Genomic DNA, 23,646 nt, shown 5'->3' with positions numbered 1-23,646 from the left:
ATTAGAGATAATAGGGAATTTGCGTTATATAACAGTGGTCAGTTCCAGAGTTTGCTGTCATCTCCTGGAGAAACAAAGCAACATGCAAAAGTGCAACAAATTGTTTCCCCCCATTTTCTGAGCAAAAAATTATATTAATGGTCATGATTTACATTTAATTATCTCAACAAAATGTATCTAGATTTAACTTGATTATTTTTACAAATTTAAAAAAATGAATGAAAAGAAACATCAGGTAGTATTCTTTTCTTTTATTCTGATATGCTTGGAATGTTTTTATAAGTGTAAAGTGGTTTAATTTCCTTTCTATCAGAACAAGCCAATGACATTGAGACACATTAAGACTCACCAAGAAAACAGTCTGATCAACATTTTGTAGGCTTTGCTAAGCTGCTGGAGCATCGCAATGTGCAAACAGTAAAATAACTTTACAGATATTTGACAAAAGAGAACTAATATCAACATTTTGACCTGACAGAAACCTAAAATGAACCTTTAAAAAAACGTACCAGGTAGAAAAGACTCACAGCTCTGCAGCGAATGACTAAAAAAACCCATCAATACAGTAGCAGTAACGAATCATTTAAGAGGAAAAACACCCCCCACACACGTCTTCTTAGCTGCTTGTGCGGTGTGGCCAGGCAACGCAGCGTGGGTCACCCAGCAGCATGTAACAATGCCTTTATGTTCCCTTAAAAAGAATGTGATTATGCTCAAGAACAACCACAGCAGGACAGTGCAAATCATTCCAGATAAGCCTAGATTTGAATATCCCTTCTAAACTATTAATATGCTGCAGAAAATAGTTCAACGTTGTATTTCATATGAGCTCGAAAATATTGCGTGCAAATATATGTAAATTTCAGACAACCTTGGGTAATAATAATAAACATTCTCAGCTGCTCATGCAAAAGAGGTGAGAGGGCCAACTTTTCCCCCAAATAACATTAAAAAAGAAGATAAAAAAATGACTCCCTATGAACTTTGTACAACGAGAGACATCTGTAAGAGCATCTGTAAGACTCAGTGCAGATGTGCAAACATACAGCATCGCCACATTAGCAGGCAGAAAACAGCCCATTTCTTCTCAGCCTCCACCTCTTTTTTTGGTTCTAAAGAGAAATTCTTGTGAATCCGAGTTACACCTTTAAAGTGCAAATGCCTCTAAATTCAGAGTGAAACAGGAATAAAGGGTCGTACATAAGATTTTAAAAATAGAGCTGTGAAGATCAGCAAGGCAAGTAATCGCTTTGACCATTTAGAAACCCAGCATCTCGTAATCTTCCTGACGGTTTGGAACTTCCTGTAACCTCGGAGGAGAAAGGACAGCAGGGCAGAGCATCAACAGATAAAGTCTTAAGACTGGCGCCAGAAGCCCAAACACGGAGAGCTCCCTGTGTTTTGTCAATGTTAAAATCCTTCAGTCTGGCAGCCATTAATGGCGAAGAGGCGTGGACTGTTTTCTTTAAATCTATTTTAAGTAACGTATTTAAAAAAGAGGAGGTATAAAAAAAAGGATTTGTTGGCATTTAACATGAGTAGTCATGACTACAGTGTTGAACAACTACAGCTGCTTAGTCATTTGAATGATGGACTGAGCTATAAGCCAAGATTATTATTTTTCCCCTCATAAAAGACACAATATCAGACTCAGGCAACCATATTTAAGACACGACACACTGTTCAACCTTTGGGTCCTGGTTCTTGTCCTCACTGATCTGGGTTGAACTCTCTGGGTCGCGCTGCAGCTCCTGAGTGTCTGCTGTACCTGGAAACAGTCTGTCCTGCTCCGGAGTCTCTGCAGACGCGTCTTCGTAGGCACTGTCTGTGTCATTCTGGTCCGCCAAATCGTCTTCTCGCTCCTCCACCTCGTTCTCGTAAGGCCTGCGCAGGATGCCGTCCACGGCAAGCGGGTTGTCCAGCGCGAGAGAGGGGACGTGGTTCAGGGGTTTACTGACCATCCTCCGCAGCTTGGCAAAGACGTTTCCCTCGTCCTCCTCCTCTGGGCTGGATCCCAACACTGCACGGCTGCCGGGTTCATCAGCTCCACCCGTCTTCACCGGAGCTGCAGGCTCATTGTTCCTTTCCTGATGGAGAAAGTTTAAGATGCAACTGAGAACTAAACCTGGTTTGGCCTCAATTTGATGCATATTTAGTGGCACATCACTGAATTTCTGACGTGAAAGCATTAAAGAAATTAGTGTAATACAACAGTATATAAAAATGATCATATTGGTATTAGCACAGCTGCATTAACTCTGTTCTTTACACTCAGGAACTGAGGACAATTCTGTTACATAACATGTTTCATAAGATTTTTTCCCATCTTTCTATATTAATTCAAAATCTGGGTGCCTCTCTGGTGTTGCGTAACGATTCTCCTTTGAGTTACCTCCTTTAATCTCTCCACCTCTTGCATCAGAGAGCAGACCATGCTCTCCAGTTTCCTCTTGGCCTCCCTCTCCTGATCCAGCGCCTACAAACGCAGAAACGGTGTCACGCTCAACTGTGTCCTCACTCATCGCCCAAAAAAAATTCAGAACTGTTGTTCCAACTAGTAATAATATGGATTATTTTTTTCCAAAGTAAATTTGTTTAAAGCGCACCAGGTTGGCCTGTCCTGCGTCCCTCTGAGCTTCGGCCAGCAGCTCCTCCACGCTCTCCAGAGTGTCCTGAAGGACGTCCACCTGGAACAAAAGAGTCTCTCGCTCCACCTCCAGCCCACGAAGCTCCTGCACCACCTCGTCATAGCTGGCCTGCAGCTCCAGCTACACCACAAACAGAAGCTTAATGTAACGTGGGCAGCCAAACGCAGCGTGCCCGTCAGTGGGTGGCCCCATCTTTAGCAGGCTCTCAGAGGCAACAGTGGGAGGCTTCATCTTGAAGCATGACAAGCTCTCCGTATGTGAGGGAATATATCTGTCCCTAAAGTACCCTCTCTATGATTTAATGATCTGTGATTTTGGGGGCTTTCAATAATTTGGGATAATAATAACAATGGGAAACACTCACCATTTCTGGGAGTCCCATGAAGAGCTCCTGGTCAGACTGCTAAAAGAAGAAAAAAAAACTTTTAATGTGTTTTAAAAAGCAGATAGGAGCAGGACAGTTGCATCACAGAAGGCAGATTCCTGATTAATCCTATTTCTGTGTAGAATTTACAGCTAACTGTGTCTGTGGTTTCTCCACTTTCCTCCCACAAACAGACATATTAGGTTGATACCCCACTTTACCCCTATTGTGAGTGTGTGTGGATAGTGTGTGATGGACTGGTGACCTGTCCAGGGTGTATTCTAGTCTCTCACCAAGTGACTGTTGGGCTCTGTAAAACTGAAGATGACATGGTATTTAACCTGTCAACATACTTTTTTTCCCCCAAGTTAATCTTTACAAAACGCACTGAGTCACACACTTGGATACACAAAGACCCAAGTGTTCAACCTTTTGTACAATCTGCGCAATGGAACGTCATGTTCGCTTCTAAACATACAAAATATCAGATTAAAATTCAAATACTAGTTACATCACATTGGTCCTTGAACACATCTGGTCATTAAATAACCAGGACATCATAACTTTGTATGAAATGTAACAGGAGTCTATCAAATATGATTTCCTTGTTATTTTACCCATGACTTAAAAAAAAAGATGATGCGAGATGAAACTAAGTTTTTAAATCAGGAAATATCTAAGCTATTTATCACCAAAAATGCAGCCATCTAACATGTAAAAATGTTAATTTTCTATGGGTGTGGAACGTCTTTTTAACAGACATTACCGGTAATACTACTAAAAAGCACACATCAGTCTACTTCCCATTGCACCAACACTGTCTGGAAACCTGGTAAACACACAATAACCAAAGCCTGATATTAGGATCTAGTCATCTAGGATGTAGCAATAAGTTGCACTTAATAACTGGTGTGGTTTATTGTGAAATCCTGCGAACTGTTGCTAGTAAACAGTACAAACAACAAACAAACCGTCCCGAATCGGTAGATTACTATTAAATCCTAGTGATGTTTTTCTGGATCGCTGTGATAAATCAACTGGATGGATGTGCCAGATGCGCTGTGTTCGGATGGTCCTGCTCCCGTGATGTGGGTAATACCTGAGAGTCACTGATCCTCTTCAGGGTACCTGTTCGGCTCTCGCTCCGGGTCAGCCGCCTGGACGAGCTCTCCGTCTGATGGCACAACAACCGCGCGTCAGTGGACACAGCTAACTACATTAAAAACGGGAAGTATCCAAAGCCCTATTGTCTGCCTGCGTTAAAATAACTGTTCGGCTTGAACGTCAGACGCGACAGTTTTAAGCATATATTGTTTAACTAAAATTCTTTGAACGCATCCAGAAGATAAAGTTAGCTTTAGCCTCTGAGACGCACGGACCAATAAAGCGAACTTACTGGCTCACCTCTGTTATAATGCTGCGGAGAGATTCGTCTTCGCTTATTCCCCGAGACAACGTCCGTTTTCTTGGCGAACCACTGTTATCCACAGTGATCGAATGCATGATTAATGTTTTTTATTTACTTCTCGTTTGTGTAGGAGCCACCTCCGAGGCTTCAGAGCGGAGCGTTTGTTTCCTACGCAGCGCAGCGGCACTGTCGACGCCCAGACCGGATCTACGGAAAGCCAGAGGGCCCAGATTAGCTCTCACACGCCCACATACACAGAAAAATAAAATATGTTCTCTGACGATTCTAAATTGAAAAGCACACCAGGGTTTAATTTAACATTCGGGCGTTTTTATTCTATTTAACACTTCTCATGTTGTTTCCCGGAGAATGTTGCGATTAAGCAGCGGATGGAAATAAGAAATAAATAACGAATTGCGACAACTTAACAGGTGGAATGACGCAGCCTTCAACACTCCCAGAATTATTATAATCAACAGCTATGACAGTAATGACTTCGTACAACAGGTGTGATTGACCTCTTAAATTCAATGTTCATTAAGATGGAAACTAAATTGACTTTCCATTATTCTTTCTATAAACACGTATAAAATGGGTGCTACAGATAGAGATGGAACTTGAGGTTAGTTGTACAAACACAAGCCGAGTTTAAACACATTACATATATATTATAATATCCTTTCAGCTGTTTGTAACATGTAAGATGTAAAATAGTGTTTTACATTAGTCCGCATTGTAATTTTTTATTGGGCTTAATATATCAACGTGGAAACACATTACATAAAACTAAAAATAAACTAAAGGGTTCATAAAGCTCATCATTAAAGGTCAAGAGTCAGTTCAGTGGTTAAGACTTACATGTTTACCATTCTTTTCTGCAAAAAAGTAATATACTGTATGTAGTTGAATCCATCAAGTTAAAAACCCTGTTGATTGACTCCATTGTCGATTTAAAAAAAAAAAAAAATTCACATTTTACAGATCAAAGAATACAGCAGATGGTGTTTGAGTAATCCCTCGCAGGATAATCTCCACAAATATATGTCTATTATCAATGGGAAATTTACAAGTTTCACGTTCCCATAAAAATTAACTTTAATTTCAAGCCACAAAGTGATTTTAATCAACCCCCAAAACGTTTCATTTTAATCTTTTCCTCATTAAAACCATAGAGCGCGGACTCCACTGCGCGCCCTGTGCGCAATTACGCAGCAAGCGGGGCTCCTTTGCAGCCGCAAATGTGTTTCGGTCCAGGAGATGACGCTATAGAGCCGGTGACCGACTGCAGGTAACTCATTGTTTCTTCGAGTCGAAGTCTCTCTAAGAAATATCTCAACTTTTCTAAGCTCATATATCTGTAAGTAGTTGCATTTGTGTTTTTTTTTGTTTTTTTTTACTTTCAGATGTGACACAAAAGTACACGCATAGTTACTGACCTAATATGCGTGCGTAAATATGTAGCATTCTACAAATGTAATGAGTTATGCGTGGTAAAACAAATAAACAAACCACAATTAAAGAGCTTTATTACCTATAAATCCACAATTCGCCATGCAACTCTAATCCTGTCGAGGATTAAGACTGAATATGAGACATAATTAACCTTTTCCCCAAATGACTTTGTTGCTCAATTTGCCCCTGATTTCTAAAAAAAAAAAAAAAAAACCCATAAAAAAATATTTATTTCTTTATTTTACGTTGAAGCTTATGTAACTTTAAGCTTTCTGGCGTACACGTGAGCCTTGTCAATTTCTTGTTTATTATGTCCATTTGTGGAGATTATCTCGTGAAGGGACCAGGGGAAACGCCATGAAGCCGTTTTCAATGACCACATTACAAAGGCATTTGTAACAAACGTCTAAGTCAGTTTACGTAATCGTCATTATTAATGAGAATCGTGCACTGTAAAAACGCTTCTACCCTTATGACAGTGCGCGCACCCTCCCTTTGCGCTGTCTCTCTTGACTTGGTGACAGACCTAAAAGCCTTTTGTTGCAATCCTAGCCAATGGAGATGGATTACGACACCGGGCAGCTGAGATATATAAAGAGCCCCCTTTTTGACCGCTCTTGCACATTTTTCAGTAACACTTCTGAACATCCGCACACCTCCATGGACTAAATTGCACAGAAGACACCCCGATCTGTCATTATTACTACAAGTGGGCGAACAATGCATCCAGCAGACAAGTAACTCAACTTTCAAACAACAGAATCCGTACGTGAATCACTGGACCTTTTTTTTGTTTGTTTTTCCCTGAAAATTGAGCCACTAACGCAACTTCGGGAGGTGACCGTGTTGGATTAGACGCGCTGATTCCTGCCGTTCGTGGGATAAAGCAAGGAGCGACGCACATCCGAGGAATATAACGAGCTTAACAGGAAAAGACAAGAAGGGGAAAAAGAAACAAAAAAGTTGCATTCTCTGGTGTTTACGCATCATTATGCCGAGTTACAACTTCTTACTGTGCTTGACGGTGCTCATTTCCCTGGGTCAGTCGGGGAGCGATGAGCCCAATGTGCTGCTGCCCTCTGCCAGCGAGACGCCCACGGATTCCGGGTTGTCCCTGCTGGACGAGGATGCTGGTTCCCACGAGTGCTCCGCCTGTGTTTGGAGGGAGCAGAGCAAAGTGCTAAGACTGGAGACTATCAAGTCCCAGATCCTGAGCAAGCTGCGCCTGAAGCAGGCGCCCAATATCAGCCGGGAAGTGGTCAATCAACTGCTGCCCAAAGCGCCTCCTCTGCAGCAGCTCCTGGATCATCACGACTTCCAAGGAGACGCGTGGTCCCAAGATGAGTTTATGGAGGAGGATGAGTACCACGCCACCACGGAGTCTGTGATCACCATGGCCTCGGAGCGTGAGTTATAGTTTACAACCTAACCAAACTCTCTCCAGATGCGCCGTGCGCCTCATTGCGGGGGGAAATGGCTCCGGCGTCATGCTTGATCGGTGCGATGAGTGGGGCTCATTAAAATCACTGTCTCAACTTATTCTGTTAAGATGCAGGGGGTCTACTCTTGGTAGCTACAGGGGGCTGACATGTTTACCCCAGTGTCTGTCAACTGTTGGCCACAGATGTCATATAGACAAGAAATCACATGAGCCAGATCAATAATAATCAGCATAATGGCTCCTGAACCCTGAAAGGGACAGATCCAATATGGTCCCTTGAACTTGTTTTCATGATGGTGATGATGAGGAGGGGGGTGACATGATATCAAGCGGCTGGACTCCTCTGTCCACCTGCCGTTGATATTTACATTTTCTTCTTTTATTTGTGTGTTTGCTTTAGATTACGAATGCAAGACGGCCTCATAATGTTAAGTCTGCTATTCCCTGAAACTGCTCCACTTGATCGGGAGTCGCATCACAATCCTTTAGGCCGTGTTTATTTTTCAATAAAAAGGCCCAAATACTTGTGTTACAAGCACCCCTTAATGATGGCCCCCTAACAATTTTCTCTCCATCTCATACTTTCCCATAAATCCAGATAAAGTGCAGGCAGGCCCCTTGGAGACATTTTATAAAATTACTGCTGAACCCTGGCAGCTGTGCTCTATCGGTCTTTTATAGGAGCCTCTACCGGTTTCACTGCTGTTCATCGCAGTGAGAAAAAGTGTGTCCAAAAAGCTGCTATTGTTCCCCTCATGCCGAGCACCCCCCCTCCTTGGCCACACTTGCCTTTTAAATGCGAAGTTTATGGGTGCAGCTCGTTTTTTTTTTTTTTTTTTTCTCCCCTTCACCACGAGTACACAAAGACAGAGAATCACTCAGGGTCGAGGGGAGTGTGTGACCTTTTCCTGGCGAATCGAGGGGTTCAACAACATTTACACATGTAATATATTCTGCACAAGGCGGGCAGAACACTGCAAATAATGTTTCCTTTTGACTGCTTTTGTGCTTAGTGTTACACCCATCTATCTATCTATCTATCTATCTATCTATCTATCTATCTATCTATCTATCTATCTATCTATCTATCTATCTATCTATCTATCTATCTATCTATCTATCTATCTATCTATCTATCTATCTATCTCACTAGTGGCATAAGGACGAGTCATAAAGAATTTCATATGTAATTGTAAACCATTTAACTTTATGTGACAGTCAACAGCATTGTAATGCCTTTCACTGATTGTAGCACGCAGCAGCTTTCTCGGGTTTTACTTTATCACTCACTCACTCACACACACACACACACACACACACACACACACACACACACACACACACACACACACACTCACTCACGCGCATGCGCACACAAAGGTTTCTATAGTGACTTGCTTGTGGTTCTCTGCGTAGATTAGTCATCGCCATCTGTAAATACTGTCGGTGATTAAACACACACACGCACGGTCCTCAGAAGGTAGTCATGAAGATTTGCTTCCGCCTCATTTGCATTGTCACACTCTCACATGCACAAAACAGCACGATGTCAACATTCGCAATGCTGCATAGCCGCATGCTCCCAGTGGCTCTGGGAGCTGAGGAACGGCCCCGGTGATGAGTCTGTCGTGTTATCCACTTTTTTACATCAGTTGTAGTTCTTTCTTCATCCACCCCCATTTTCCTCCCCATTAGACTCCTCTCTCCTCATTTCCCCCCTCCTTTTCTTTCAGTCCTTATGGAAGAGGTGAGAGAAGAAGGAGAATGAGTGCATCTCTTTTTGCCTTTGGCACCTTAGTGATCCCACAGGATTAAAAGTGCCTTTTTCTGTCTCTCTGATAGAAGGAGGACTTCAAACACTATTCCCTGCTCACCTCGATCCCAATCATCCATTCATGGTTGTGCACGCTGCCTTTGATGGGCCATGTGGGTTCACACAGTACATACTGAACTGGACCCGTGCCAGGGTTGCTTCTTAGTATTCGCTCAAGGTACGTGGGTGCCGCAGTGGGGGTTGAGAGGGTCCATGCTTCCTGGCTTCTAATTACTATGAAATTTCATGGCAAAGTACAGCTATTTATATCATAATGCGGCACTGAAACATCTCCCTCTGTACAGTAGGGTGTGCAGATCTGCGCTCTGCAGGCTGTTCATGCATAGAACATGACACAGTTTAGCAGGTTATCAGGGTCATTTTCCAGAATGAGCCAGAAACACTTGACTGTTACCCAATCTGTTTGCATTAGCATATCAGCTAAACTGCATGTGCACTGATTGATTTATGCGTCGTGGTGGTGCATTAGCTTTCGTGCAAAGTGCAGTTTGGAATTCAGTTTGTTTTAGCCGCGGGCCGGTGAGGATTTGACCTCACTATTTTCCCTATTTGTCACCTATTTTTAAGACATTTAGGGCACGGCTTGTCACCAGCCTACGCCTCCCTTTTTTGTGCTGTTCTGGCTGTGGTAAACCTCAAACCAATCACCTACATCACCTGTTGTACTGTGCATCTAATAAAGGGCATTTTGGCACCTGCCCTGTAAGCGTGGCCATGAAAATGGTGTTTACCAGCAGAGAACAGAGAGAAACCTGACACGATGATCAAATTCAAACACTAGCAGCAACTCAGCTACTATTGCTGGTTGAACCGTTTTTCTCCTCGTGTTTCCTGCTGTCATGATTGTGTGTAGGCCAAAAAGTGCTATACTGGTATTATTACGTAATCTCGTTAAGACGAGGCATATTCAGTTCAAGTACACGCTTACACAACTCCCGGGCACATAAAATCCGAACAACTACGCAGATGCACACAAACCTATAGATATTCCTGCATGTGCGCGCTTGCGTAGACACTTTTGAGGATGCTCACACACCTACGCACACATACACACACTCACACAGTCACACACACACTCCAGAGAAAAGTTCTCCTATTGACAAAAAGGGTCACAGAGTTCACAGCTATGTGATATATTGGAAGAGGAGACTATTAACCTCATCGGGTCTCTTTCTTCGGCGGAGAAGACGAACCGGTAGTAACTTGAACACTTATCCCCCACCACACACACACACACACACACACACACACCCGCTCACACACTCATCTACTAACCACTCCCACAAAAAAACAAGTCTTTTATAGTGTTGACCCTATAAAAGGGTCATTTCCTGAAGGTGCAGGAACCATAAAAATTAAGAGGGAGAGCGCTAAAAGGACAGAGCAGCAGCAGTCGGACTGCAACTTACTGACTAGTGTTTGCTGGAAGTTGATGACTATGTGAGGTTTTTATAGATTTATTTATTTCACGGAGGTCTCAGTTTGACGATGACACCTGTTCCCTCTGTGTACTTGCTAGCATCAGTTGAGTCCAGAAAATAAACTTTGCGGTTGGAATTGTTTGGATGCTGGGGCCACGGCTGCTTTGTTTATAAAGAAGTAAAAACTTAAGAAAGAAGGTCTGCGGGACTGCAGAAATTGCTCAACGCACTGTCAACTTTATGGGTAATAAAATTTCAAAGGGTCTGAAGTCTATTAATACTGGGACAAAATTTCCCCAGGGCCTCGGGAATCTCACTCCTTCCAGCCTCCTTCCCCTATTCCCACGCTCCCGTGTACCATCCCTGCAGCCGGTCTTGTCTCTTTGCATTTGGGAATAGCTTGCTTTGGAATTTAATGTATGCGCTACCAAATATTCCATGCTGCAAGAAGAGTGGCAAGTCTGGATTGTTTTAAGCGAAAAAGGTACGGCTGCATGAGAATAAAATTGCCTCTTTGTATGAAAGCGATCCCTGCTTGGAGGTGTCTTCTTGCATGTAACAGAGTTAGCATCTCAGCACATGCTTCGGGTGTGAAGAAGGGGCGGAGGGAAGAGAAGAGTGAGCCCGCAGGGAGCAACCTAAGCAGCCCAGGCCTATCCTAAAGGGACAGAAATCATGGAAGGATTTTATAGGTACAATTAAAAAGACCTGGAACAGATGTTTCGTTCCACTAATAAAGGAAATAATTACTTCGCACCAGTAATTAAGCTGTGTGTAGGAACATAAGTGAGGAGGAGGAGGAGGAGGAGGAGGAGGAGGAGGAGGATGGGGCAGGAAGATAAAATGGAGATCATTGAGGGGATTATTGTAGGTGGATGTGTTTGGGCTCTGTGTGGTCATGTGTGAGGAGCTGCTCAATTTATAGCAGAGTTCATTAAACGCAAGAGGCATTTAAGCAGTGAAACTGCTGCATGGGCGTAAAGCACCATCCTACAAGAGAGCCGTGTTGAGAGAGAGAGAGAGAGAGAGAGAAGCACAATTAACCGCAGATTACCTCACAATTATCCGCATGAAAATTTAATTAGGCTCTTTTCTGCCAGGAGGAAAGCAGTTCGCAGTGTATTTATCACCTGTGGTTGCAGTTCTGCCTGCCAGGATGTTCATTGTGGAAGCTACTGCAGAGCGCTCTCCAGTGGAGCAGCAGCCACGCTTGATGTACAGCAACTACACCCGAGTCAAAAGGGGGAACTTGGGTGAGACTCCTCACAGAGTTTGGTGGCATTGCATCAGTTGGGAAGCTGAGGACTGGAATTGAAAGTCCCCACATGGAGAAATAATAGATGTTTTGATGAATGAAAAGACTTTTTTCTTTTCTTTTTTTTTAAACATAATAATACTCTGAAATACATTTGCTATTTCACTGATTTCATCTTCAAATTAGAAGTAAACAAACCAAAGCACTCTGATTCGCACCTCCAAGGAGATGATCAAGGGAAGTTAAAAAAAGAAGGCAAGAGCGTTTAGGATCAAATTCAGAAAGGGTAACGCTGATCGCTACAGCACAGCTCATCCCGGCGTTGACCATTTGGCATAAATAAGCAACATTCTCTTTCATCTGCTAGGTAGGATTCAATGGGTGGGTGATACTCGAGTTGGATTACCGGTAAATGAATACAGGGGAAAAAAGCCTCGGCTTTTTCTTCATTCACAAACTTTTCAGAAACAGAGCATTGTATTCTGAATCTAATGCGCACACACACACACACACACACACACACACACACACACACACACACACACACACACACTCACACACACGCGCGCGCGTGTACACATGTATACACACACCCCAACATGGTTCCTGCTGTCCAGCTGTCCACCTTATTGCAGTCGGCTGCACATTCGCTCCTTTCATCCCGTGTTCTGGGGGAACTCTCGTGTGTACGACCCTCTTGCTTACGTGGTCAACAGTTTAAAAAAGAAAGAAAGAAAAAACATCCCCACAATGAGCAGGTTGCAGTTTGGAGCTGTGTGTGCTGTGTGTTTATGTTCAGTTCCATTTCCGTGTGTGCGTGTGTGTTCAGTGGGCTAGAACAGGCAGCATTAGGGGTTGCCTTTTGTTGCTCATGGGGGGCTACTGTGCTCAGTCCTAATAGGAGTCTTGTGCCTGCCGTGGTCCCCAGGGAGGGCTTCTGAATGAGGGGGTCCAACTTCACACACACGCTCCCCCCTCTCCATCCCCAGCTCGAGCCTGGCCTCCCCCAACACCCTCTCCAATCCCTTGGGACTGCCCAAGAGACAAAGAGGGAGTGCGGCTGGGGTGGGATGGGATGTTTGAGGGGGTGCACTGTGGCCCCTGTCTTATTAGAAGGGTCGTGAACGTGTCATGATGATTAATATGCCGAGGTGCGTGGGGATACCCCAAAGTCACATTTATTCAACATGAAGGCTCCCAAACACACACTCACCACAAAATGGCACATTTGCATTTCCCATTACAAAAAGAAAATATAGATATATATGCAAATGAAACCCCTATCTGCGTTTACACCATTATGCATTATCCATTTGTACATTAACAATAAGTGACCACCGTTTTACGCCATTGTAGCATCAGATGTTTACGACGCTCATTTTTGAGAAAGAACTTAAATTTGCTCCTGTTTTGAATGATTCATCATGCTTAACCTTTATTCTTCAATGCAGCTATAAAATATATATCTAAACAGGAACAGCTTTATAGTTTCTTTCTATGGCCGATTTTAACAGGTCATTGTGCCATTTCACTGTACCGACCTATGAGCAGACTCACATGTGCTAACCATTCGTTGTATAACTACACCTTTAATCTCCATCTGTTTTCTACAGTTAAACAGCCTCGTGCTCCCACCCTCCTCAGTAAGATTACAGGTATTATTAAAAGCATTTAACTTTGAAACAGGCTGCTGTTATTAAAATGGACAGATGGCATGGTGAATAAACCCTTATATTCTATATGTCTCCCTATAGGAAGCTGTGGGCTAACTGTGGGACACAGGTACCCCAGGAGTCCACCAGATGTTTGATGGGCCCACCTGCAGGCTTGCTACGTGCTGGCAGTAAAACTCATGCACTGCATATGTTGCAATTATACCGCAGGGAAATAAGCTGCTGTAATAATGATGTGGGCTTCAAACATAAGGATGAAAAGCAAAAGCCTCTTTGATATAATCCAGCCTCTGTCCAATACCCACTTACAAAACTTTAACGCGGGACACGCTGAGCGAAATTAACGGACTAATCTGTATTTCCCTCTTCTGCATGGCCGCGTGAAGGCCCAGCAGGTGGTGCTGAATGCATCAACTCACTGTAAGACTGTTAAAGCAATGACCTTTTTTAACGGGAGAGTTAGCCGTTAAAAAGAGAACGCCGGCTGTGGCTGTAATAAAGGTCACCCATCAATAATGAGTTACACCAGCAGAACCAAAGTTAGCTCCGGATTAAAAGTCCCCCTACCTGTCTGATCTTTACAAGCCAGCGTTGCCCATTTGGGGAAAGCCATGTCAAGACGTTAGGTGTAATTAAGCGAGCAGGGTTTGACGCTCTCCGCTCCTGCACTTATAGGATCTATAAAGGCGCAAATTGATTGCGCCTATCAATGCAGCCATTGTTTCTCGTGATGTGGCTCATATGTTGTCCATGTGTGTTTAATAACCAGGGTTTTAACTGGATGTAACTGGGGTAACTCGCCCCGCCATTACGCCTGCACGGTCACTGCGGCGTGTTTTTTCCTTTTTGCGGCTGAAACACAGAGATTTAGGAAAAACGATTGCGTCTCGGCCCTTCCTCGAGAATTCCAAACATGGAAAATGAGTAATCAAAAGTAAACCCTAAGCAAACCGCAGCATCATTCAGTGCCACTTTGTGCTGATGAGCAAACACAACACCACCCACGGTAATTGCTGTGACCCCAGAAACCCACCAAAAAGGAACATTGACATATTGTTTGTCCAGCGTGAGACACTGTATAATTTACACTCACTAATGACTGTCCATGGAAACACAGGCTGAAGGCCCACGTCTGTCTCTCACTTGGCCCTTATTCAACTTTCGCTCTGTACTCATCCAACGGAGAGTCCATCTGTACATCATAACCCCCCTAATGCATGCTGGTAATTCGATTACAGTCCACTTTTACTGTTAAACACAACAACAGTGTCCTCTCAGTATTGGCTGTCCAATCTCCACCCTAATCAAAACAAAAATGAGCCATGGCTGATGGGAGGCTGTTGTGTCTCACAGATTTTCAAAGATTCAGTGACTTAAAAAAAAGGCATGTTGTGAAGAAAGACATATTACCATCGCCAAAGGGTTGACCTTGACCTTCAAACTCAATCTGGCTATTAGGGCAGCCCCTCCCCAGCACCCCTGAGATGTAAAGACGCTGACAGTTTTGACCCCTGATCCCATTTCTTAACTAGACTGAGGTGCCAAATAACCTTTTGACCCAGGAAGCATTTTCAGGTCGCCTGAGCAACCTCAGATTTAGCAATGATTGGCAGCTCCATACAGTTTTTTAAGCTGTTTATTTTTTATTTTATTTTTTTTTTTTTAATGGAGCTGCAACAGTACACCTCTGCTAAATTCGCGCTAGAGAAGAGCATGTCTGTTTGCTTAACATTCCCAGAGAATTGGCAGATTGGATATTCTATTGTAGCCAGTTGGCACATTATTATGCCAGATAGATGCGGAATAAATTTCCGTAAATAAATGAAGCCTTTACATGGAAACGTGTGAATGCAAAGGATGGATGTCATTATATCAGATTGGGGTCTATGTAAATGAAGCGTGTGCAGATTTGACATGTGGTGCAAATCACAGAAAGACCAGAGCTGAAGGGATCATGACAGGAATAAATCTGCCTATTTTAGGAGGTGCCTTATGTTCCTTGACATAACCTTTAATCCACATGCTGAAAATAAGTTCGGCCTCTATAAAAAAAAAAGAGAGATGTTTTAATTGTGCTGGTTGTGATGTGGGGACACAGCGTTTTATTATGACTGACCCAGGGGAATCTAAGGTTACCATCTGGCCACTGGCCACCTTTACTGATCCTTGTTTTAATATGCAAATGTATCTGTTTGTCCAACCTTAATGTAATCACAAACGCGACCTGACTAGATGAAGCCAACAAATGTGCTCGTACAACACCGGACGGGCTTCATGCCGTTAAGAGTTGGGTGCTTTTCAATCTTTTTTTTTCTTTTTGAAACACAGCTGGTTCATATTTATGCGGTCGTCTCTTTTGCTGGGTCCATCTTCCAAATGGTTTCCTAATGCCAGTGAATCAACTGCATCCTTTTGAATGTCGTATTTTGCACTTTTCCTGAAGACAACACCAAACTAAACTCAGGAAGTCACGCAGGAATTGTTCTGTAAGGTCCAAATATGAGTGGTGATAGATTAAATAACAAAGCAATGACTGAATCGTCAGATACAGGTCACAGTGGTACATTCTAAAATACTCTCCTTGGTTCTCAAAAAAGGGAAAAGTCATTGCTTTAATATTACCAAATCAGCTCTGCACTAAAGGAGAATTTATGAGATCAGAAGTATAGTCCCCCCCCCCCCCCCCCCACCCCCAGCATAAAGAAATATCTTTGAAAAAGCTTTCACTCACTTGAAGAGATGTTTTCTCCCAGTTTTCTCCCAATCTGATCACTGTAATCGGATTGTTAAAAGGCCAAACATTGATGAGGCTGTATCTGTTCAAACATCAATACAATTAAGGTTTTTATTTATTCCGTTTTTAATCTCACTAACAGTATTACAATTTACCCAAAAGTAATTTTCATATAGCTGGAAGTGACTTGTTTTGCTATATTCTTAATGAAACCTGCTTTGATTACTCTTGCTTTCTATGATTACTTCAAAAACAACAAATATCTCTAAGTAAAATTGTCTTCCTGTCCACAGCGGAGCCTCTGGTGCAGGTGAATGGCAAGCCCAGCTGCTGCTTCTTCAAGTTCAGCCCCAAACTGATGTTCACCAAGGTTCTGAAGGCCCAGCTGTGGGTGTACCTGCGCCCTCTGCAGCAGACCTCCACCGTCTACCTGCAGATCTTGCGGCTGAAGCCAGTCACGGAGCAGGGCAGCAGGCACATCCGCATCCGCTCCCTCAAGATCGAGCTCAACTCCAGGGTTGGCCACTGGCAAAGCATTGACTTTAAGCACGTCTTGCAGAACTGGTTCAAGCACCCCCACACCAACTGGGGCATCGACATCAACGCCTTTGACGAGAGCGGCAATGACCTGGCAGTTACCTCGCTGCGACCTGGGGAGGAGGGACTGGTAAGGACCCTCAGACCTGTCACAGCAGCAGGGGTGTAGTCCCTGACAGAGACTTGCAGGTTTAGTTCCAACGCATTGAGAATGCAAACAGGCACTTTTATTATTTTATTTTACAAACAAGTACCTTTTCAAGTCCTGCAAATTCAATGTTTCTGTCACATTTGTTGAAGTTGAAATACCTTTGAGGAACATTGCATAAAAGCTTAACTATAATATTATCACATAGCTTGATTTTGCCAAAGCAACAATTTACAGTCTTCCTTGAAATAAGATCATTTCTCCGAGGGTTAATGAGACAGTGAACTGAATATTACAACGCTGGTATTGTTTACAATGCCCTCAAGTTCACAAACCTTATTCTGTGGCGTCCATGTCTCGCTCATAAACTAAATCGGCATGTAGACAGACTCTTTTGTCCCCTGTTGTTGGTGGTTCCTACCCTGAGCAGAAAGGAAGGTGATGTGTAGTGCCTCTGACAGCTGTGTCAACAACAATCACACCTGGAACTGCTGGAACACAAAAGTTTTCCACTTCAAATTTAGCAACCGCCAGTTACGTTTCACGGGAGGTTTGCCGAATGTGAAGCAAACCGTCTGTGGAACCCTACAGAAAAACCACCACAGAGAGACGATTTACACTTTAACTCCTAAGTGGCAAAAACCACATCGGAACACCAACATAAATTAAATAGTATAAACAGTAAGCGCTGACGTGAACTTTGTCAAAAGCAGCTCGCAGCTACTCGTGTGTAAAACATAAATATTTACTTAGAGCTGCATTGACACTGCATGGCACTCTGTAGAAAGATCAGCCCCCCCCCCCCCCCCCCCTCGCTCATGTCAGGAGTTCACCCCAAACACAAACATATAATCACCCTGTTAGATTAAAGACATCGGCTGTAAATCTTGACGCTTGAAGGCTGCAGGCCTGAAAACAACCATCAGTCAGATTTAGGCATTCCAGATATGAATGCAGCCTTGTGCAGCGCACATGCACCATTTATATGCTGGAATATCTGCTGCAGGGGCTTTATCCATATTTAAACATGCAGCTACATCAAAATGATATAGAATAGTTTTTCCAGATGGCGTTTCATGTATTCCTGACCTTCATCAACACATCAGTGAATTCACAGCGTTTATCAACACTAAATTTAGCACAGAGCAGAGAAAACATGAATGTTCGGTTTAGCCTTTGCCAAAACCAAAATTCTCACTGCAACGTCCACTGCTGGTCCTCTCAGAAATAGGAATTAATATAATGTTCATACAGTTGAATTTAGGCAGATGACATTTTGATGGTTATGAATCTGGATGATAATCCCAGAGTAACTGCGGCTGATGGTTAGGTATAACATCTACGTTGAATTCTGTGGGGCCGGTGAAGCAACACCAAATATTTACCAAGTGGTCATTTGGGTCAGATTTTCACAACACAAGTCGGAGGTCAGCTCTGGTGTCTTGGCCAATAAATCGCTGCCCTCTGAGCACGCAGCAGTGCGCAGTATTATTCTAAGTCAAAAAAAGAGAAAAGATCAGAACACAGGCCCGGTGTGGCAAAATAAAACAAAACACCAGCGAAGAGAGCGTCAAACTCTGCTTCACCCGTGCTGCTCTCTGCCTCACCAAAACAGCCTTTTGGCGTATTTCCTCTTTTAAACGCGTCACAAAAATAAACCAAAACCAAACAAAAAAAGGGAACCCTGTTCCTGGGCCCAGCTGGAATCACTGTGGAGAGAGAAAGGCTTTGTAAAACAAACATGATGGGGTAAAATATTTGATGTGCTTGCTTTGCCCAGAGGTCAAGGTGATGGTAGCCTGCAGATGACCTATAGGGTCAAGGATTAAGCCACGCATAAAGAGGGAGCCTAGGTTCTGTCCCATGAGCTGCACATTGGTGCTGAAATGATCGATTGTAGTATTATTTTAACAAGTTCTATCAGGATTTCTTTTTGTTTTCACTGACAACCATTGGTTGATTATAACGTAAACCATTCGGAAGTAGCAGCATAAGAGTACCGAGCTATAGAGTCAAGAGGCTCAACCCTTCCAATGGTTTTATTTACATACCGGTACATACATTTATTCACCTGCACACGCTGTTGACAGCCTTAATCCTACATTTGTTGTTTTAGTCTTGCAAAATTAGACCACAACACTTCAGTTAGTCTTGGGTATTACAGTAATCTGAAGGTTTGATTTAATAGGTAATGTCTGCTTCCTCTTTTGCCTAAAAATTATGTGCTTACCTGTATCTGCAGGAAACAAACCAATTGCCCCCTGGTGGTAGGCTGCAATAACAAATAAATCATGAAAATAAGTCATGAAATAATCCAGGATTGGATTAAATTATAAATATGCCAAAAGTCCAAATCAAAAATGGCTACATGCAAATTTGTTATTCAGTTTAGTTTCTACCTTGGTTGCTTGCCTAGTTGCTTCTGTCGTTCTCTTATAACCACCTCTTTCTCTTTTTCCTGCCCCCCCTGATTCCAGCAGCCGTTCCTGGAGGTGAAGGTTCTAGAGACAACCAAACGTTCACGGAGGAACCTCGGTCTGGACTGCGACGAGCACTCCACCGAGTCCCGCTGCTGCCGCTACCCCCTGACCGTGGATTTCGAGGCCTTCGGCTGGGACTGGATCATTGCGCCCAAACGCTACAAAGCCAACTACTGTTCAGGCCAGTGCGAGTACATGTTCATGCAGAAATACCCGCACACACACCTGGTGCAGCACGCCAACCCCAGAGGCTCTGCGGGGCCCTGCTGTACCCCGACAAAGATGTCCCCCATTAACATGCTGTACTTCAATGACAAGCAACAGATCATTCATGGCAAAATCCCGGGGATGGTTGTAGATCGATGTGGCTGCTCTTAGGCTGCAGGGGAGACTCACACTTATGTACAGCCATCATCGCATCAAACCACCCCAAACCCCCCTATGGAGCTCTCCTTTGGTACCAGAACCCACTCCTAGGCACCAGATTTTTCTCTTGCTCAGCCACAAAATCATTTCTATGGTTTTTTTTTTCCAGTAATTCATTTGATTCTTACTGTAAAGAGCAAAAGAAAAAAAAAGCATTTCAAATGAAACCTGAATCTATAAGGACTGAATGATATGACTAGAGTACTTTATGAATAATGCTGAGAGGCTGTCCATGTGGAATGGGGGGTGGGGTGGGGGGTGTTTAAACTTTTTTTTTTCCTTTTTTTAATGGCTTTTGTGAAATTGGTGGATTGCGAATATGGGACACATAACAATATTGTAAGCCATTTCAGGCCTCAATTTGGAACCAATCATGAATACATTCAAATACAGTAGCTTTAAACTACAAAATGTTTGCATGGGGGCCATGAACACAAGTGTTTTGCAATCCATCAACAACAAGAAAAGACATGTTTCGGGGGAATTTCCCCAAAATTGTTTGCAATTGTCTCAGAATTGTGCTCTGAAGATGTGCCGAGGAGCTCCAAAACCAAACCTGAACCCTCTATTAATGTATAACACCTCGGTGTGACATTCTTGAGTATCTGCAAAACCTTTCAAAGCTACTTTGATCTTTTTTATTTGCAGTCTTGTAAAAGTGAAGAAAGAAAAAGGGAGCCAAGAGGTTACTCATTTTGACTCAGCTGTGGCAGATTTCGTGCCGGTCAGCCTATAGTGTTCTGCTGTCCCGCTAAAATCCAGATGAAGGTCTTGAGGAGAACCGTGATGTACTGTAGATTTAGTCATTCAGCACTGTCAGGACAAGGACGGAGGAGCAGAATACACCCTGCTAACTGAAAAACTAGAAAAATACAACTTAATGCATTCCAGATCTGTATTAAATGTATAAACATGTAGACAGACAGTAACTTAAGAGGCTCGAGCATGAAAATAACCAGAATCCTGAAATAAAAGGAAAAAAAAAATCTAGAAACGGGAGTAGAAATTCGCACTTACTCACAGCTGTGCTAAAAACACACATAAACCAATAACTCTAATAAATATTGCTACAGATGCAATAATATCAACAACGGAACATATAAATGCTAAGAATATAACTCAAGCGCTGACGAGTTTAGTAACACACTTTAAAATGCCCGCATCTACCCCCCACCACATCATCATCGCCATGGAGAAACTATTGTTAGTGCTTGAGTAGTATTAGTCTGATGAAGTCTGTCTTTGACTCCTGGATGTCAAAGCAAAGATATCATTTTTTCCTTTTTTTTTTGTAAACGAAAGCACTATGCTGTTGGATAAAGGAAGAGCCTTCTGACATTATATATAAAGGATATATATGTATATATTAAAGAAAAGGGGTACAAAAAAGACCTGTTGTGGGGCACTCTACCTTACCAACAATAAATTTTGCACTATGAGACGTCCACGGCGTGAGGAGGTAAAGTGTTGTTTGTGCGTTACAGAGCACAAGAGAGCTTGTACAGTATAGGAAAAAAAAATCTTAAAGCTTCTGGTGATCAACCATAAACTAGAGAGGTTATCACTTTTGTTTGACACCATCATTCCTGACTTCTGTCTGAAGCGGGGGCCTGTCCATACACTCACACACTCCCATCCACATTTGGAAACTGGGCGTACTCTACCAGCAGCCTGAAAGGCCTCCTTGCCCACTTTGGCTGATCAGTGCATAAAAGTGTCTGGATCAATGACTATAGAATGCTTTAACTGGAAAAAGGCCCGCCCACCATCTTCGATCCGTTGAACCACGTTAGAGAGACTGCATCCATTTTGATGTAAGCGATGTGTTGACTGTCTTGCGTAGACATGTTTTTACTGTACCTATGTGTGTATTTTAAGTGAAAGCACCCATGTAAGTATGGGAGGAGTATCCAGGGATCGTTAGCCAAAGTAGAGGACCACATGTTATGTGCTGTAACCTTTGTGACCGCAGGAATTATGCTAGAACATTTCAAAGGGAGGGAAAAAAGCTTGCCCGGGGGAAGTGGTTGGAAGTAATTCAACTGGTCAGTTTTCTATTTATTAATATTAATTACAATGTATTTTAAAGTATGTCTACCTCACGTTAGTCTCCTAAAATCCCTTGCTTTTTATTTTTTATTTTTTGAAATTTGTCATCAATTAGTCTGTGGCAACATTTATCTCGAAACCCCCACCCGCCCTACGTGATAAAATGTCCATGAAAACCACAGGGTCCCCTTGCTCTCAGGTTCAGAGTGACTGATGGTAGCAGCTCTAATAATGTGCGCTCAGAAGAAACGGTTAGTTGCGCCCACATCTACGGCTCGGTGAGGAATTGCATCTTGAATTTTGTGACTGTATGCGTGAGAGTGTTTTCATATAAATATATGAGAGGAAGAAATATCTATGTAAATATCAACCCAAATGTTGACATTAATGATGTTTTGGACAGGTTCACCGCTTCTAATATTTGTTTTCACACTCCCCTCCTGCTACCCCTTCATTCCTCCAACCTTTGTGTAGTTCCAACAAAATCACCCCAAGTTTGTAGTTTAATGGATGTGCATATGAATTACTGTTCGATTGTTATTTTTGCTTTCTTTTGTTATTTACTGTCATTTTTCTTTTGTACAATAAATCATTTATTTAGCTTATAAAAAATGTTGTTTATTTAATGTCTCTTTACAGATTAGAAATCATATAATTTCCTCGGGAAACATTTTAACTTCCATTAAATTTAAATATATGCATCTATTTAAATCTCGTGATTTCAGTGATGTACAAAAAGTAGACTTGAGCTGTTGTGAAAGTCCAGGGTTTATTCGAGCTGAAGGTCATTAGCAATCAGGCCAGCGGGCATGCAGAAGGTCAGGTCACAAAGTGGATCCAAGGTCTAAACACACTTAGATAAACACAGATGAAAGGAGGGAATAAGAAACCAGAGGTGCTGAGAAAAGAAAGACAATAACACAGGTTAAAAAAAGGAGGTAAATGGGATCATCCTTAAAACTTTCCTTTCTCCGTTGATGAAAACGGGTCATGACAACCTCAAATGGAACCTGACGAAAACTTGCATGTGTGCTTTGTGTTCATTTACCAAAATTTTTTAACTGCCATTTCAAAGTGCCCTTATTTATTAGTTCTCCCATACATTCAAAACACTGCAGATTGTGGTATCCCCTCCCTCCTCCCAAGAATAGAAGTTGCCAGTTAGGGTGCTGGAAACAGTAACTACTACAAAAAGGAGCTACCATGGCAAGAGACAAGTCATAAAGTGTAAGTTTAATGTCTTTTTATTATGTTTATGCTACATGCATGATGATCCGTGCCAACATTAAGAAGAATTGTTAGATAAACTGAGCTGAATTCTCCCCTCCAGGAAAAAAATAGTCAAATCTGTTTGAGAGGGGTCAAATCATGGGCATGCATCAAGCAGAGGTAACATCTAAGGAGACTGCAGAAACTACTAAAATTAGGTTAAGAAGTAGCCTTAAGAAAAACACAAATCAGCGAGGCTAATCAAAAAAAGGCTGCAATTTGCTGGGGAGCATAAAAGTTGGATTCTGGAACAATAGAAGAAGGTCAGGTGGTCTGATGAGCCCAAATTTACCCTGTTGCAGATTGATGAGTGCAAATTAAGTGCTCTGATCTGGGTTGCTGTTGTTGCGCTGCTCCAGGTTCAGCAACTTTATATGCCCAAAGAATGAGGTTGGGTTATTTTATCAATGGTTCTTTTTCTTGACATGGGCATATTCCAAGATAAATTTGACATTTAATAAACCTATCGAAACAACGCCACGGCGAGTGCGTATCATAATCAAAGCT

The 23,646-nt window shown here is 42.6% G+C and overlaps 2 protein-coding genes across 4 annotated transcripts; one reads left to right on the top strand and one right to left on the bottom strand.

The window, feature by feature from the left end:
* Positions 1-236: 236 nt before the first annotated feature.
* Positions 237-4,557, bottom strand: LOC105417810 (uncharacterized). Of its 2 annotated transcripts, none has more exons than XM_029826319.1 (6): positions 4,417-4,557; positions 4,112-4,186; positions 3,013-3,051; positions 2,607-2,768; positions 2,393-2,476; positions 237-2,087 (listed from the first exon to the last, which is right to left on the bottom strand). In XM_029826319.1, exons 1-6 carry the CDS (start codon positions 4,513-4,515, stop codon positions 1,665-1,667), a joined length of 882 nt encoding a protein of 293 aa, XP_029682179.1. In that variant the 5' UTR covers positions 4,516-4,557; the 3' UTR covers positions 237-1,664. The 2 variants fall into 2 exon arrangements, with proteins under 2 accessions (XP_029682179.1, XP_029682180.1); XM_029826320.1 differs by having other exon boundaries at positions 3,013-3,048.
* A 577-nt stretch (positions 4,558-5,134) lies between these two features.
* gdf11 (growth differentiation factor 11) lies at positions 5,135-22,482 on the top strand. 2 transcript variants are annotated; one of them, XM_011613695.2, is made up of 3 exons: positions 5,135-7,278; positions 16,524-16,897; positions 19,396-22,482. In XM_011613695.2, exons 1-3 carry the CDS (start codon positions 6,864-6,866, stop codon positions 19,771-19,773), a joined length of 1,167 nt encoding a protein of 388 aa, XP_011611997.1. In that variant the 5' UTR covers positions 5,135-6,863; the 3' UTR covers positions 19,774-22,482. The 2 variants fall into 2 exon arrangements, with proteins under 2 accessions (XP_011611997.1, XP_029682178.1); XM_029826318.1 differs by having other exon boundaries at positions 19,393-22,482.
* Positions 22,483-23,646: the final 1,164 nt, after the last annotated feature.

Source organism: Takifugu rubripes, chromosome 19 (assembly GCF_901000725.2).
Source record: "Takifugu rubripes chromosome 19, fTakRub1.2, whole genome shotgun sequence".
In the NCBI taxonomy this organism is placed as follows: Eukaryota; Metazoa; Chordata; class Actinopteri; order Tetraodontiformes; family Tetraodontidae; genus Takifugu; species Takifugu rubripes.
This window is presented reverse-complemented; position numbering and strand designations above follow the sequence as displayed.